The sequence below is a fragment of the Lygodium microphyllum genome, chromosome 8 (genome assembly GCF_053477565.2).
Source record: "Lygodium microphyllum isolate KBCC chromosome 8, Lygodium_microphyllum_v1.1.10, whole genome shotgun sequence".
Taxonomy (NCBI): domain Eukaryota; kingdom Viridiplantae; phylum Streptophyta; class Polypodiopsida; order Schizaeales; family Lygodiaceae; genus Lygodium; species Lygodium microphyllum.
The window spans coordinates 80,962,776-80,976,728 of NC_141142.1; the positions used below are offsets into that span (position 1 = coordinate 80,962,776).

Consider the following 13,953-nt stretch of genomic DNA (forward strand, 5'->3'; position numbering starts at 1 on the left):
TTTGACATGCTCACTACCTAGAAATGTCGTCTGGTTCTACCTAACTGCTACTCATTTCCTTTCTGCCGATGGTCACACACACAGCAGCTGTACACGAGCTGCCTTTGACCTCGAGGAGCGTACTCTCTTCGCTTTGATACCAGTTTGTAGTGACAAGTCAGGCACGAAGATCAAGACAGTAGGTATTCGTCAGGCGCAGAGAGACAGAGAGAGTGAGAGAGAGCAATGGCAGAGAGTGAGCACGTTTGTAGGTACAATGACGAGTGTGTACATTTAGGTTTTTAGATATACATATATATATGTGTAAGTACAAGTGCTAAGGGTGTGTTCACACCCGAGCACATTTAAAGGCACGAAGGCCTTTATTCCCAACATTTACCATAAACACAATGATCACAATGCTCAAACTCAACATAACAAAGACAAGGCAAGTAACCCAAAGGAGAAAGCATTTTCATTCCAATTTGACTTATGTGTCCCAACCCGCCATGCCACAAAGAGACACTTGGCTACTCGATCACGGCAACAACATAATCACTCACACTAGATACATGGAAGGGATACAAGATATCACTTTTACAACCTCTGGCAATCACTCTAGATCCCTTACAGATCTTCCAGTTTCTATCTCCAAAGGTGGTATGTAATCCATCGTCATCTAGCTACCCTGCGCTAATCAAGCTTTTCTTGAGCTAAGATACATGCCGTACATGCTGAAGTGTGAAGAAAGAACCATGCTGAAACTGCAACTGCACACTGCCAATACCTACAATGTCACATGCATAGTTGTCCCCAAGATGGACAACACCATGTCGACCCCCTGTATAGTCAGAAAACCACTCACGATGAGCGGTGACATGAAAGGAAGCACCTAAATCTAAAATCCAAGTATGCATGTCATCATCCGTATCTGCAAGTAAAACATGTGTACTAAAGTGTGAAGAGACAAAGAGTAATTAGCAGATTAGTCAACTCATGGTTGAGTCTATACTTGTGGTACAATAGGTTGGGCACAGAGACATTTTACGCATTTTATTTGCCATTGTTTATTGAGGTTTGGGCATTATTTGCAGCCAGTCATGCTAGCCGACCAGTCATTTTTTTGCATTTATTTGCCCTATTTATTGTCAGGCTCCCTCCTCATTCACTTATTCATCAGTTGTCAGTTCCTGGAGAGAGGGAGCATGTGCCAATGCCTCCACAGCCGGTGACTCACATTGTATCTATACTGTCTCATGTCTTGGTATATGGATTCCATTTCCCGAGCATACATCTGAGTTCTCATCTGTATTGTGTTCTCTTTCTTTTCTTTTGTCTTGTGTTCAGCAGTTTATTTCAGCACATGTTTATGCTTCCACTACTGCACCACTTCTGACATGGTATCAGATTTCAAGATTTGTGTTTTCTGTTGTGTTTTATTGCTGATTTCAGGACTATTTTCCCCTTTCCTGATCAAGCGGCTGCTGCTCTAATCAGGCGACCTGTTTTGCTGTGTTTTTTGCTGACATCAGCATCCATACAGCCTATGCATCTGTTTCAGCCTGCATTTTGGTGTCTCTGCATCTCCTCCTGGCTGGATGCTTACATTATCAGGCCATTTTTGCTGTTTTTGGCAGTTTTTGACAGATTTTTTGACTTCTAACAGCAACTTTTGTCTTATTTTGATCAAATTTTGGGTTATATTGTATGTGAACTCTTGCTTTTTTGTAGTCTGTGCTCGTGGTTTGGCTGTGTTCCCTCTCCCAATTCCTTCTTTTCTCAACTTCTTTTCTAAATCCTCTCCAAATGGCTCCTCCATGCACCTCCACCGATGACAAGCATGGACGTGATTATTACACGTGGAGTGCGGTGATGAAGGCTTGGTTTATCCAGAAGCGATTATGGTATGTAGTTGGCAGGGCCATGGCACGTCCTCAACAACCTTCTCCTATTCCATCTGATTTTGATGAAGATAACCATGAGGAGGTAGTGCTTACATGGGATTCAGATGATGCCCGTGCTTATTCGGCATTACTTCGGTGTATTTCCAAAGAAGTACTACCGGCAATCACCTCCTATACGACAGCTTCCGATATATAGTCGAAGTTGCAGTTGATGTACAAGGCTCCTTCGCACATGAGGGTTATTACTCTCTATGGCAAGCTCCAACGACTAAAGTTTGAACCCAAGGATATGATCCAATCATTCCTACTTCGAGTTACCCAACTCCAGGACCAGCTTCGCACTATGCAGTCTACCCTATTAGAGACACATCTAGTTGGTACGGTACTCTACAAGCTTCCTCGGGAGTTTGATGGAGTGGCGAATGCTTTACAAGCGCAAACATCTACCACTCCTGTCAATTTTCTTCATATGTCCTCAATGCTACTTGAGCATGAGGCTACTTTGCGACTACAGGGGAGACTTCCGTCACATTATGAAGGTTCAAGTGAGGCGCTTGCAGCTTCAAAGAGGGATTCGAAGATGAAGAAGTCGAAGACCCAATGTTACCACAGTGGCAAGAAAGGTCATTTAAGACACTTAGGGAAGAAGATACTAGTTTGATTACGTGCAAGACTTTTCAGGAGTGGGTTTTACAACCCAATAAGGATCTTATGGCTATAGAATTGTAAAGAGAATTTGAAAGTCAATTTGAGCAATTGGATCTTGCAGAACAACAAGCTCTTGCAAGCCAGAAAATTAAATTGTTTCTATAGGCAACTGATCCTGAGCTTCAAGAGAAGCTTGATGATTTGCTGGAGGATCTGACTACAGAGACATGTTTGAAAACAGAGTGGAGACATGTCAAGGAAGCTGTCACTACACTTGTGAAGAAGCATAGACTGCAAAGAGTTAGCGGCTTCCAGGAAAAAAAAAGGAACAGAAGACAAAGCAGGATGCGGACTCCTCTGACGAGTCATCATCAAACTCAAATTCCGATTCTAATCCTCCAGCCAAGGCGAAGTCCAAGGTGCGGAAGGGATCCTCTTCTTCGGATCATGGGAAGGGCTTAGTGGCCCCTTCCTCAGTTGCTTTCTAGTGGTGGTGATGCGGTCATCCCTCATGACTCTCCAGTGCCAGAGAGGGAGTGTGAGAGGGTGGTGAGATGGGGCAGTCGTGACTCATCTATATTGCTATACAGATGCACAAGATCCAGAGAGGGACATCCCTGATGCATTGACCGAAGTCTGGCAGGTACAAATCCTGAAGCTAGGATTGACATCCAGGTTCATGATGGACTGGTTACTTGACAGAGAGCAGCTGGCTTTCGTCTAGAGCTCACATGAGGGGACACTTTGGCGGTCTGGCCAAAGACACAGAATCCATGGTCATTTCTACACTACGGCATTGGTGACAGGATGGTTACGTATGCTACATCAGAGGCATTGTTGACAAACATTAAGAGTTGCTATGATCTTCTTCAGGAGCTGGTACGATCAACATCAACATCAGGTTCTCTTTGAGGCACCTAGGTGGTGGCTTGCGCACCCACTACTTGGGTATCCATGGTTCTTCTATGATGGACATTGTATTGTATCAGATCATCCATGATCTGAGAGAGGATGTTAGCAGATTAGTCGGCTCATGGTTGAGTCTGTACTTGTGGTACAGCAGGCTAGGCACATAGACATTTTAGGCATTTTATTTGCCATTGTTTATTGAGGTTTGGGCATTATTTGCAACCAGTCATGCTAGCCGACCAGTCATATTTTTGGCATTTATTTGCCCTATTTATTGTCAGGCTCCCTCCTCATTCACTTATTTATCACCTGTCAATTCCTGGAGAGAGGGAGCAAGTATCAGTGCCTCCACAATCGATGACTCACATTGTATCTGTATTGTCTCATGTCTTGGTATATGGATTCCATTTCTCGAGCATACATCCGAGTTCTCATATGTATTGTGTTATCTCTTTCTTTTCTTTTGTCTTGTGTTCAACAGTTTATTTCAGCACATGTTTATACTTCCACTGTTGCACCACTTCTAACAATTCCCACTGTCACTGTCATGAGTGACTACATTCACTTCTTCAATTTTGACACTGCTCTTCTTAGGCTGACTCTCTTTCTTCTCTTCCTTGCTATCATTTGTCTTTTTGCCCTTTCCTTTCTTTTATTCCATTTGCAGCAGTCACGTTTAAAGTGACCCTTCTTGCCACAACGATGGCATTCAATATCCTTGCCACATGATTTACTGCATCCCTTGCTATTAGATTTGCCTTTTCGCTGTGATCTAACCCTAGTATGCAAAGCACTGGAAGACTTACTGGATGCATTGTTCTACCGATTCATTTCTTCCATGAGTAGAGCACTCTCTACATCAGCATATAGAACGAGCGCATTAGAATTGCTCATAGCAGTCCATAATGTATCCCAACACTCTGGTAGAGTGCAAAGCAAGAAAGTAGCCTTAAATTCCTCATCAATCATGAACTTCAACACAACCAGTTGGCTGAAAATGGAGTTGAACTCACTCAAGTGAGTAGACATTGTTGTACCCTCTTTCATACAGAAATCCATAAGCTTTTTCAGCCAATAAACTTTGCTTGCGGCACTCTTCTGTGCATAACAGTTCTTCCAGTCAAGGTCAAATAGCATAGGCAGAATCCAAACCTTCAATGTTAAACAGCAAGGCATCAAAAATCGATAGCTTGATGGTTGAGTGTGCAAGCTCATTTAACTCATCCCAATCTTCCTGTTCCATATCTGCGGGCTTTGCCCCTTTGGTCTTAATCAGCTTTGCCTGCTTCTTCTGCAACAGGATATTATAGCATTGTTTTTGCCAAACTGCAAAGTTATGTGCTCCTTCAAGCTTCTTAATGTGCATGAGATTACTGCTGTCACTGCTGCCAGCCATGATTTTCAGCCCAAATGTGACCAAAAAATTCAGCAAATGCAAGCCCAAACTGTCACACAAGTGACCAAGGTACAAACAAGTACCAACCAGCAATAAATAACCACGTAGAAGCAGAAATTTCAAATCTGAAAATAAATTTTCAAAAGCACTAAACCTTGTGCTACAGCACTCCACAACTGATTACACCTGTTCCAAGGACAAATACATCACATTACATGAGAAGTCCCAAATTTTGGCTGCAATTTCTGTTGTACATGTACCCACGGGCACAAAATTTAACACGCACTGTCAAAAGCCCCAAAATTTTTGTGCTCAAAGCATCAACCATACATCTACATTGTCTCTGACATGCATAGAATAGACCAATTTTGCCAAAATTATGCAATTTCGGCAAAACCCCCAAATTTTTCCAAGTGCTAGATGTCCAAATTGCATGGAATTAAATCCACATGTACATAAAATGACCAAATGGCGGAAAAATTTTGCCCAAACAGCAAAAGCTCTAAATTGCACGAGGTCCAATGTGCATCAATGTCGAGAAATTGGGTAAATTTCAGCCCAATTCTTGCATGTACATGAAAAGCCCCAAATGTCAGAGGCAAAATGTCACAAATCCTTGCAATTTCTAAGACAAATATCACTGTTGTGTCTTGCTCGCATCAAATCTGGACAAATCCCCAGATTTATGGGGTCTAGTGTGTGCATAAATTTCAGTGAAATTGAAAAAATTTCACTAAAATGTGAAGAATCCCAAAATTCCTGGGCAAATGTGCACCAATTTTGCAATTTTTGAGTCAAACTATCCAGTTTTGCATTAAGATCCCCAAATCCGGGAAAAGCCCCAATTTTCTGGTTCAATTTTGCACAAATCTGAGATTTGTGCCTCTAGCACATGAACTCCCGCCAACACAAGGGATAATTGAAGGAATTAAAAGAAAATTTTTGATTTTAGGAAAAACGAACGCGGGTTCGTTAACCCGCCGGCCTGTCGCGTCAGTCACATGATACGGCCAGTCGTTTGTTGCATCGTGCACCTGCAAACCTGGTCCGCCTCCAACCCCCATCTGACTTCGCATGACACAGTTTCTGCCCATCTGACAATCAACCCTCCCGTCTGCTACCCACCTACAATCTGCTACCCGTCAAGAGATCGCCTGTCACTTTCTGCTAGTCACGTCTGCCTGCTATCCAACAGCAGTTGTCGCCTTGGCAGTCGTCTTCTCACCCAACTCACTCCCGACATCGCGAGAAGCGTGCACTCCTTGCCCGCTCTGATACCAATTTGTTAAGACAAGGAGCGCAAGGATCAAGACACGCACTACTTTCACACAGCAGAGAGACAGAGAGAGTGTACAGAGTAGAGAGAAGAGTTAGCACAACTTGTGGGTATAATGACAAGTGTACCTCTTTAGGTTTATATATATATGTGTGTGTGTGTGTGTGTGTGTGTGTGTGTGTAAAGTAGAGAGGAGAGTTAGCACGACTTGTGGGTACAATGATGAGTGTACCTCTTTAAGTTTTTAGATATATATATATATGAAAGTACAAATCTGCTAAGGGTGTGTTCACACCCATGCACATATAAAAGGCACAATGGCCCTTTATTCCCAACATATAGTACTTGTTAATACACTGCTAGATATTCAGTTTCGGATCTCTTGGTTGGCACGCTTTATGCACAGCCTTGGTACTATACATTAGCAAGCAATTAAGCGTGTCTTTCGTTATCTCAAAGGCACTCAAACATTAGGCCTTTTCTATCTTAAAGGCACTACTCTTTACTTACATCCATCTACACACAGTAACCGGAATGGTCGTTTTGCCACAAGGGTGTCCACTAATGGTAATTGTTTCATGCTTGGTGATTCATGCATTTCTTGGCTGAGCAAGAAGCAATCTACAATAGCCACATGTAGCTATAAAGCTGAATACAAGGCAACATTTACAGTTACATTGAAATACGTATGGCTCAAACACCTTTTAGTCAATCTTAGTGTGGGACAAAAACCACCCACTCCTATCTACACTAATAGTCAAAATGTCATGGCAATTGTGAGGAATCCAATTTTTCATGCTCGCACTAAGCACATTGAGGTGCACTATCATTATATCAAAGAGAGACTCCATGCACGGGAGATTGACTTGGTTTATATCCCCACACAGGACAACTTGGCAGATGTATTTAAAAAAGCTCTCTCCAGAGAGAAGTTCAAAGCCTTTTGCAAGACCCTCGGCTTGATAGCATTTGGGGATTGATCTACCTATTCCCTGCATACGTTTACATCATTCACTTAAGGGGAGTTTGTTACACTTCCTCCTAAGTTCTGATTCGCTTCCTTATCTCACTAACACTTTTTACCTTCTAGTTGGAGAAGGGTTTTTTCCTCGTGTAAACACTTATCAATGGGTGTGGTACTTAGTACCTTAGGGATTGTACTCAGTACCTTCTAGGGATTGTACTTAGTATCTTAGGGATTGTATTTTCTTTCATTCTCAAATAGTGGATGTTACCTTCTAGCATACTCTTCTCTCCCATTGTTCACTTATTCACATCGAGTCAAGTAGTTTTCCTTAAAGGAGGACTTTTAAGCAAATATGAGTGGCATTGTCATTGTCATCATTCCTATATACAAGATACTTCACATGACCGACATGGAGGGGTCTACTATCGGCCTTCTCTATCATCTTATGGGCAAAGGCAATAGTGAAGATACAAGCATCGACCATCCTGGATGGCAAGGCTTCTTCTTCATTACAATCTTTTTCTTTTTCTTTTTTTTATGATTCATGCTTCTTTTAATTTTTAGAATTCACATCATCTCACTTTCTCTCTTTTGACCATCCAAGAATAATCTACCCCTCTCTCTCTCTTTTTTTTTCGTAAAACCTCTCTCTCTCTCTCTCTCTCTCTCTCTCTCTCTCTCTCTCTCTCTCTAAATTTCTAAATTTCTCTCATACATTTCTAGTGACATCTTGGATACCATGTCAAAGAGAGATGATATTCTCTTTCTCACAAGAAGAGATGGGAGTGGGTGAAGCAACCCATCCATGGGTTAGTAGCACTCTTAAATCTTGCATTCGAAAAACCCTCTTTCTTTATGGATAACAATGTCCTTGCTAATTGTGATACCTTTCTTCTGAAGGCTTTGGAGGAAGAGTACCATGGTGCCTTTCTCCAAGAGCTCATAAATTATAGTGATCAAAGAGGCACTACTTTTACTTCCACAATTTGTTGGAAGAGGGATTCAATGGTGAAGCTTTATTTTTTTTGAGTCATTTAGCTACCAATTGCTCCACCTTTAAAAAGTGACTTTACACATTCTTACGCAAGTTTGGAAAAACAAAATCTCTAATCTCTTAATTCTTTTAAATTGATTTTAGTTACAAGTTTGAATTTTAAAATTTAAACTTTTTTTTTCAACAAGCTCTAGGATTGCTCGTCGGGTGCATGTGAGAGGAATTGTTCTGCCTGTTCCCTCATGCACATCAAAATTTGCAAAAAACTTAGCATATGACAGTTGAAGCAACTAATTTACTATCACTTGAATTTACACATGCTATGTCGCATGTATAAGATGTCTATGGGAAGACACGTATACCATATTTATATACTTGTTCGTTTATTTATGAAATTGAATCATATAACATGTTTAGAGATAGTTTATTCATCTAGCATGAGTTATTTATCCTTTAAATATATAGGTTATGTAGATGCGCTCAAGCTCTCTGCTAACACACCTAAAACGTGACAGGGACTTCGAGGAGAAGTAAATCTTTAGAGATTTTTATTTGGAGCTCGAGGAGATAGACCAAGACGTGCTCAAGCTCTTCGCTAACACACAAAGTGTGACTCCTGAAAGGAACTTGGAGGAGGTGCAAATCTTTGAAGATCTTTATTTGAAGCTCGAGGAGATAGACCAATGGGTCACTCGCACTCATGCACATTTGCATGTCGTTCATTCTCATGCCACTAATGGTGGAGCTTCTACTTCAACGTCAATACCAACTGCTCATGGTGATCGTGGGGCCCTTAGGTGATACATGAGGCGTGGAAGTGGCTCGAGAGACACTACTAGTGCGCCACATGAGGATATACCTATCACTATCTCCTATGTAAAGCTTAAGAGAGCCTGAGTATGATGAGAAGAGCAATGTACTTAGTGAGGGTGATTTTGTTGTGGAGGGTGATGACTCCTAAAGTACTAGCAAGGATGTTTCTAGCTCTAATGTCGAGAGTGATATGAGTACTTGAAGCCTATGAGATTGATTATCTTTGTCACATGATCAAATTTTGTATATCTTTTTGTATGAGATTGCCAAGTTGGTTCGTAATAAAGTTGTTGGTTTCATATTATACTCTTGAATCTTATTTCAACTCTCTCTACTTTTGAGTAAAGTCTCTAATTTTATGTTTTAAGTCCAAACATAAGTATAGACTTTAAATTATATATTTAAAGAAATTCATTGGACATAGGTCCAAGATTTATTAGTTTGATTAGTAGTGTACTAGTATTGGACAGTACTAATCAAATGCCATCGGACATGACAACCCTGACCAAGTACAAGTGATGTCTTTTCAAAGGCAGGACAGCAGCTTGGAATAATAGCGATCAGGCCCACCAGCACCCACCAGCTCTTGTTCAAGGTGTGGGCAGCAGATGCTCGCACCAGATGGAGGTGGAGATGGTGACTGGTTGTACTGATGGCTGAAAAAGCAAAAGAGAATGGATGCCCACAACATGTCCTTTTATAGGGGATTTTCAGGCTTTCTTTTAAAATCCAAGGGGTCAGAAAAGGCATTCATGAGCCAACATAAGAAACCATCCCTTGATCCAACACAGTATGGTCATCTTCAGTCTTACAAATGGTACTTAGTCACAAGGCAAGGTCATTCTCAAACTCCCCTATTCCAATGCTTGGTTCCTATTTCACATTCTGGGTCGCTAGACCTCAAACTACAAGGCAGCTGAATTTTGACAGATCCAATGTTACATCCAGATCATCTTCAGTCTTAGGAATGGTACTTAGTCACAAGGGAAGGTCCTCAAACTTCCCTATTCCAATTATTGGTTCCTATTTCACATTCTGAGTCACTAGACCTCAAGCTACAAGGCAGCTGAATTTGGACAGATCCAATGTTACATCCAGCCTACTTACCAGCTTTTTCAGTGTTCACTTACATACTGAAAATATGAGTCCTTGATTTGAAGCTACTTCCAATAGACAGTTAATGCAGATGGAAGATAAATAAAGGCTTACAACATAGGCAGTTATCAATGTTTGATTCTCTATGCCTTGTGACATCCACATATAAAAAGACCAGAACCATTATAAACAGCAGACAGGTACCAAACAACAACAGCCTCACTTCCAGGCAGTGTGTACCTTCCATTGAAGCTCCTCTGCATATAGCAAGGAAGAAAAGTACTCCTCGTAAGTCTCAAATGAAAGTCCACGTGAAAATATTGGCAAAGTATGGTCCTTCATCAGCATCCTTTTGATATTGGGAGGTATTGGATACTGGCCTAGAGGCTTCAAGAACTTTGGTGCAGGAGGTGGTGTCCCCCAAACAATTCTACAAAACCTCTTTGTTTTTGGTCTCCTGTACCCAGTATAAGGTTCAAATGAGACCAGTGCTCTAGTAATGTCATCTTCTGCCATCAAGGTAGCATACCTTACAACCTTTTGGTCTCCAAAATCAAACAAAATAACAGCCTTATTGTAGCCAATATCTTTAGGCGTGCAAGAGAGCTGGATCGAAAAGCAGGCACCTGGTGGAAGATTGAATGGACCCAAGAGTTGCAAGGGGTTTGAAGACTGCAACATACTTTGTCTCAATACTCCCATGCTCTGGGTTGGAATATTAGAGGGTGCTTCTAACATTAGGGCAAAAGACCCCCTCGGTTTTGCAAAGAGCAACTTTACAGCAAATAATTTCACTGCTTTGCAACCATTGTTCAACACTGAGACAATAGAAACTTCTGACTTGCCTACTTCAACTGTTTGGCTTTCTTTATCACTTGAGGGGAAGGGTTGAGACACAACAAGGTTTTCCTCCATTTCTTGAGTGGCTTTCCAGCCTTTAGGAACTTTTCCCTCCTTTTTATTCTGGGTTCTGGATCTACTGCCATCACTCACTGCCATCTTGTGAAATCCATGTGAAAGAAACTGAGAATGTACTTCACTAGGCAGGTGTTCTGACACAGAATTCTGAAACATTGGAAAGGCCTCTGATTTGTGTAGTGAATGCTCCTCAGAAGACCCTGGAAACTGTTTTTGGTCACGCCTACCGCTAATATTAACTGATGTGACCCTTGAGCTTTTCATATCATTGCTCCAAATCTTTCTGTTATTTCGGGCCCTAGAACCAGGCCTGACATTTAGTGTGGCCGGCATTGAGACAGACCCACCAAATCCTTCCTTATTAACAACTGCATACTTCACATTTATACCATTACAGACCAGACTTTTGTTTCTGTTATCCTCCTTCCTATTCATGTGGTAAGCATCATCTTTTCTGACATGCTTTTGATGTCCTGATCTTGGCAGTCTAAATGGCTTTTCTCTCTGGCCATGTTCAAGGTTAGGTGATGCATCTGAAACTGTTGCTTGATTCTTTCGAATGGCCCCACCAGCCTCTTTAAACTTTGAAGTTTGGAGAAGGTTTTGTAGAGCCACATACTGATCCACGTCATTGGAGCTCCTGGCAGATAGAGAGGGACGGATTCCTTCAGATACCTGTAGGACAACTCTATCCTCTATATAGTCAGATGCCTCAAATTCTGATCCTTTCAAATCTGAAGACCAAACTGATAAGGGAGTTAAGGGCTGAGAAATTACGTCATCTTTTCCATTCCATACAATCTCCTCCTCTGAATCTAGCTGATCAGTTCGATCAAATTGGCTGTGACATGGATGCTGCAAAGTTGATTCACAAACCCACATGATGTCTTTGCCTTTCCAGCTTTCTATGGCATGAATGCTTTTCAATGCAAGTAGCAAATAATGAGGGCTGTATGGGCACGTTGAGGGCTTTATTTGTGCCCGAAAAATGGAATAACTTAACAAAAGATCATCTTTTGTAGCCACAGGCAAATTTTGTTTCTTTAGGAAGCTGACAAACCTTCTTGCTTCCTCAACATCCATATCATATCCTGCCATTATGAATGCCCTTTGTTAAGCATTAAATATTAGATCAGTACCTGTATGCATATAGGAAAAAAATAGATCAGTCTCTGAATGTGAGGATCTGTGTGCGTGTGTGTGTGTGTGTGTGTGTGTGTGTGTGTTTGGGGGGTGGGTGCGCTGGCCCGGCTGGTGGTTTGTGGGTTTGTTGGTTGTGGGGACCTACTCTTGTGATAAGCCACACATGAACCTGCAGAATAGAAAAATATGGACTCCTATTTTAAGGACAGGCAAGTTCTACTAACAAACATGTTGCACAGTTTTTACAAGCCTGCTGGTTTTACAGTTTTGCTGTGGTCTGAAACCCTAATTTCTGCACCAGCAATTGTCAAATGGCCCAAATCAACCATTGCCAGATGAAAACAGCTCAATACAGTTGCCTGCTACCAAGATACATCCCAAATGTTGTTGCATGTTGTTCCAGGCCTTGATCATACAGCAAATAAAGTTGCCCAATTGTTCACAGCCCCAAAAATCAGTCTACATTAGGTCACCTACTATCCCAACAGCAAGGAGTACTCTCCAAAACACAGTCAATGGCAGCCATTTACCCTCAAAACACAAGCCTTTTGCCCCTTATTGGCTGTTGTACTTCTCATCATCCAAGTCATCTCATTGAAACACACCTAGCTGAGCTCAACATGCAGCAAAATAACATATCTTTCTCACCTCTTGATGGTTTACTTTTACCTTCCTAAGGCCGCTAAAGTCCAAATGCAGCAGGAATTAGAGTGCCATCCCCTCTAGGGGGCAGTCCGCATCAAAATGCAACATATTTTCTTGCTTTTTTTACAAGTTACTTGAAGAACGCACATAGCATGTGAAGATATGCTAGGGTTTGCATTGAGAAAACACAAAATGTACTATCACAACTAAAACACAATAACTCAAACAATAATGCAAAATGCAAAAAATACAAACACATACAAAGAAGAATAAGAACTCTAAAGTGAATGAATCAATGGTGCAAATGATGGAGAGAGAGTACAAGATGCTCAAAGGGAGTAGTCGAAGAATGACATCCACTAGAGACAGATTCTGAGGTCTGTGACCACCATCAGATCTGAATATGGAAGGGCAGCAGGCTGGAAACTAAAACGTAGTAGTCTAGAGAGCTGCAATTGGTAAATGCAGCAATGTGCCACCTAGAAGATGATGTCAGCTGATCATCAGCAGCATAGGAAGACTAGGAAACAATTGATAGAGATCGATCAGGTGCTAGGCGGCCTGTGCAACAGCAAAACACAGGCTGAAAACTGATGATCGGCGTGTTGGACAGTAAGGCAACCTGCTGCAACAATAAACGCAACAACCACAAGGCAGGCAGCAAGGTAAACACCAGCCAATGAAGGTTTGGCAGCAGTCACAAGGGTTGGACGGCCACTAAATGATAAGGGCTGATGGTTAAAAATTTGCAAAAGAGTGAAAACTTGCAAAAACGGGATGCGCTGAATGGTGAGTAGCTCGTCTACTTATAGATGAGTGGATCCTCCAAAAGAAGGGTTTGGTTTATGGAACACAAAAACTCTCTAGGAACGAGTTTCTTTTTTAATGAGAAATCTAGTAATTACATATATTGGGGCTATTTAATAGAGCTAATCAGTTTGTAATGCGTTTTTAGCTCAACACCCCCTATCAAGCCCTAAACTGGAACCAAAAAGGGACTATACGAAAAGCTCAAGCCCATTTTTTCCCCAAGGCATCCCACCCCAAAGCAATGAGGGCATCGGACAAAGGGTGCACGTTGGCTACCCAATGGCCTACCAAGACTACAAAGGCGATGGTTATCTTACCAAGGGAGCCCAAGTAATCACCCCAAAGAAGCCGAGGCATTGGACAAAGGGTGCCAGACTACCAAGTGGCCTACCAAGACCTAGAAAGGCAAATGGAACCATATTGAACTTTTTTTTTAATGGTGTTGAATAAGATTTT

General features: G+C 41.7%; 1 protein-coding gene across 4 annotated transcripts in view; it reads right to left on the bottom strand.

Moving 5' to 3' along the window:
* Window positions 1-13,953, bottom strand: part of LOC148032498 (putative RNA helicase SDE3) — an 85,268-nt gene that overhangs the window by 38,968 nt on the left and 32,347 nt on the right. For 3 of the 4 annotated variants that reach the window (XM_087683173.1, XM_087683175.1, XM_087683174.1), the window contains one exon: window positions 10,222-12,038. In XM_087683173.1, the coding sequence (XP_087539299.1) occupies window positions 10,222-11,997 (1,776 nt within the window). In that variant the 5' untranslated portion in view covers window positions 11,998-12,038. The remainder of the gene's footprint in view (window positions 1-10,221; window positions 12,039-13,953) is intronic. The other variant, XM_087683176.1, reaches the window with a different exon arrangement.